The 2,523-nt window shown below is 33.8% G+C and overlaps 1 protein-coding gene across 1 annotated transcript, besides 2 other annotated features; it reads left to right on the plus strand.

Annotated features, from left to right (window-relative positions):
- Window positions 1–389: a microsatellite.
- A 20-nt stretch (window positions 390–409) lies between these two features.
- Window positions 410–807: a microsatellite.
- Window positions 808–1,280: 473 nt separating this feature from the next.
- PVX_076695 (variable surface protein Vir14/32-related) lies at window positions 1,281–2,380 on the plus strand (the record flags this gene model as incomplete). Its single annotated transcript, XM_001612386.1, has 2 exons — window positions 1,281–2,108; window positions 2,231–2,380. 2 exons carry the CDS (start codon window positions 1,281–1,283, stop codon window positions 2,378–2,380), a joined length of 978 nt encoding a protein of 325 aa, XP_001612436.1.
- Window positions 2,381–2,523: the final 143 nt, after the last annotated feature.

The following is a 2,523-nucleotide window of genomic DNA, read 5'->3' on the forward strand; positions in this document are numbered from 1 at the left end:
AACCCTAAACCCTGACCCCCTAAACCTAAACCCTGAACCCTAAACCCTGAACCCTGAACCCTRAACCMTGAACCCTAAACCCTRAAMCCCTAAACCCTGAACCCTRAACCCTAAACCCTRAACCCTRAACCCTRAACCCTGAACCCTAAACCTAACCCTAAACCCTAAACCCTRAACCCTGAACCCTAAACCCTGAACCCTGAACCCTGAACCCTAAACCTAACCCTGAACCCTAAACCTAAACCCTAAACCCTGAACCCTAAACCCTRAACCCTGAACCCTAAACCCTRAACCCTRAACCCTAAACCCTGAACCCTGAACCCTAAACCCTAAACCCTRAACCCTAAACCCTGAACCCTAAACCCTGAACCCTGAACCCTGAACCCTAAACCCTGAACCCTRAAMCCTGAACCCTAAACCCTAAACCCTGAACCCTAAACCCTGAACCCTAAACCCTRAACCCTRAACCCTGAACCCTAAACCCTGAACCCTRAACCCTAAACCCTAAACCCTRAACCCTAAAMCCTAAACCCTRAACCCTAAACCTAAACCCTGAACCCTRAACCCTAAACCCTRAACCCTGAACCCTAAACCCTGAACCCTAAACCCTAAAMCCTGAAACCCTRAACCCTAAAACCCTRAACCCTRAACCCTRAACCCTRAACCCTAAACCCTAAACCCTGAACCCTAAACCCTAAACCCTAAACCCTGAACCCTRAACCCTAAACCCTAAACCCTRAACCCTAAACCCTAAACCCTGAACCCTRAACCCTAAACCCTGAACCCTAAACCTGAACCCTAAACCCATAGAACTAACATAATTGTTGAACAATTATGTTTATAATAATAATTCATTTAAACATTTAAACGCACATACTTAACATAATTTATTATACTTACTTCAATTATATACCAAAATTACTATATATAAATTCTAATAAGCATTATACGTTCAGTTACAGAAACGAGGTTTCTCTGAAATAATATGATAATATAGTAGATACATAATCATTACTATTAGAAAACTATATTATATTTTCATTTATTAAGAATAATGGCATCGGAATCTAGATCAACAGATTTTTTTGTAATATATATTTAGATATGCTCATATGAATAATTGGATTTTACTATATCATTTAATATACTGTTTTACATAATGTGGGATAATAAAATTGTATATGAAACAAATATTTATGTACACTCATTATTATCTTTTTACGTAGCGTTTATTCAATAGGTCTTTAAAAGATTTATACTCCGAAAAATTTTATGATGCTATGAACAGTGATTTATCGAATTTAGTTCCTTATGATAGAATATGTAACGAAGAATTGAGAAGTAATCAAAAATTAAATATGATACCGATTTGCAAAAAATATTTAAGGTTTTTAGATAATTATGAACTATGGGATGATACAAAAGCTGAATACGACGTTTCCTTACTTTTAAATTATTGGTTGTATGATAAAATATCTAATTTTTATAGTACTAAAAATATTGATAAAATTAGTGTTGATTTTTCCGCTCTCCAGTTGATATGGGATCATTTTAAAGACGATGCAAAACGTAAACCATATTATCAAAATTTTAAGCCTAACGAAGGTATTTTTAAGAAAGAAGATTGGGAAAATAAAAAGAAATTGTACGAGTATTATGTTAATTATGATAACCTTTTTAGTACGGTTCAGCTATATCCTAACAAATGCACAGAATATTATGACTATTTTAAAGAAATGATTTCAGTATATAAAATCTTTTCGGGACTATGTTTATCTAGGGAATACTCCTGTCCAGAGTACTTTTATAAATTCCAGAAAAAAAATCCCGATAATAACATAGAAAATTTACCGTGTTACAAACAAATAGATATGCAAAAAACTGCTGCTGCAAGGGCTAGACTTTCCAGAGAAGGTGGTACTTCGGATCATTCACCAGGACCCGAGGTAGGACATTTAAAAGTTCGAGGTGCTTCTGGGCCTCAAGGAGATTCAGCAAGTACTCAAGACACACAGTCAACATCTCAATCATCCAATATTGGAACAAAAGTTTCTCATTCAGTTCTTGGCGCAGCTCCAGTTTTGTTAACTGCCACTATGTTATATAGAGTATGAATATATTTTATAAACATATATCATCATAATGTGAACTTGTAGATATCTTCCATTACACATAGAACAATAATAAATAAATATATTATATATGTCTATTTTAATTTTTTACATATCAGTATACACCCTTAGGTCCCTGGATTCGTATTTTCGGTGGAGGAAGAACAACTAGTATGAATGCCATGGATACACTTTCACCTTATACGCAAGAAACAGGCGATATGTTTTCTAAGGACACAGAGAACTATATATCTTATCAACCTATATAAATTTTATTATTAGGAAATAAAAATATTAATTGAGATACGGTAGCTAATATTAAGAATCTCGTATATCTAGTGCATATTTAATTAATCCTAGACAAAAAGGAAAAAAACATAGCAATTATAAATAATAGAACATATTAAAAAAA

The sequence above is a fragment of the Plasmodium vivax genome, genomic scaffold (genome assembly GCF_000002415.2).
Source record: "Plasmodium vivax scf_6763 genomic scaffold, whole genome shotgun sequence".
Classification (NCBI taxonomy): domain Eukaryota; phylum Apicomplexa; class Aconoidasida; order Haemosporida; family Plasmodiidae; genus Plasmodium; species Plasmodium vivax.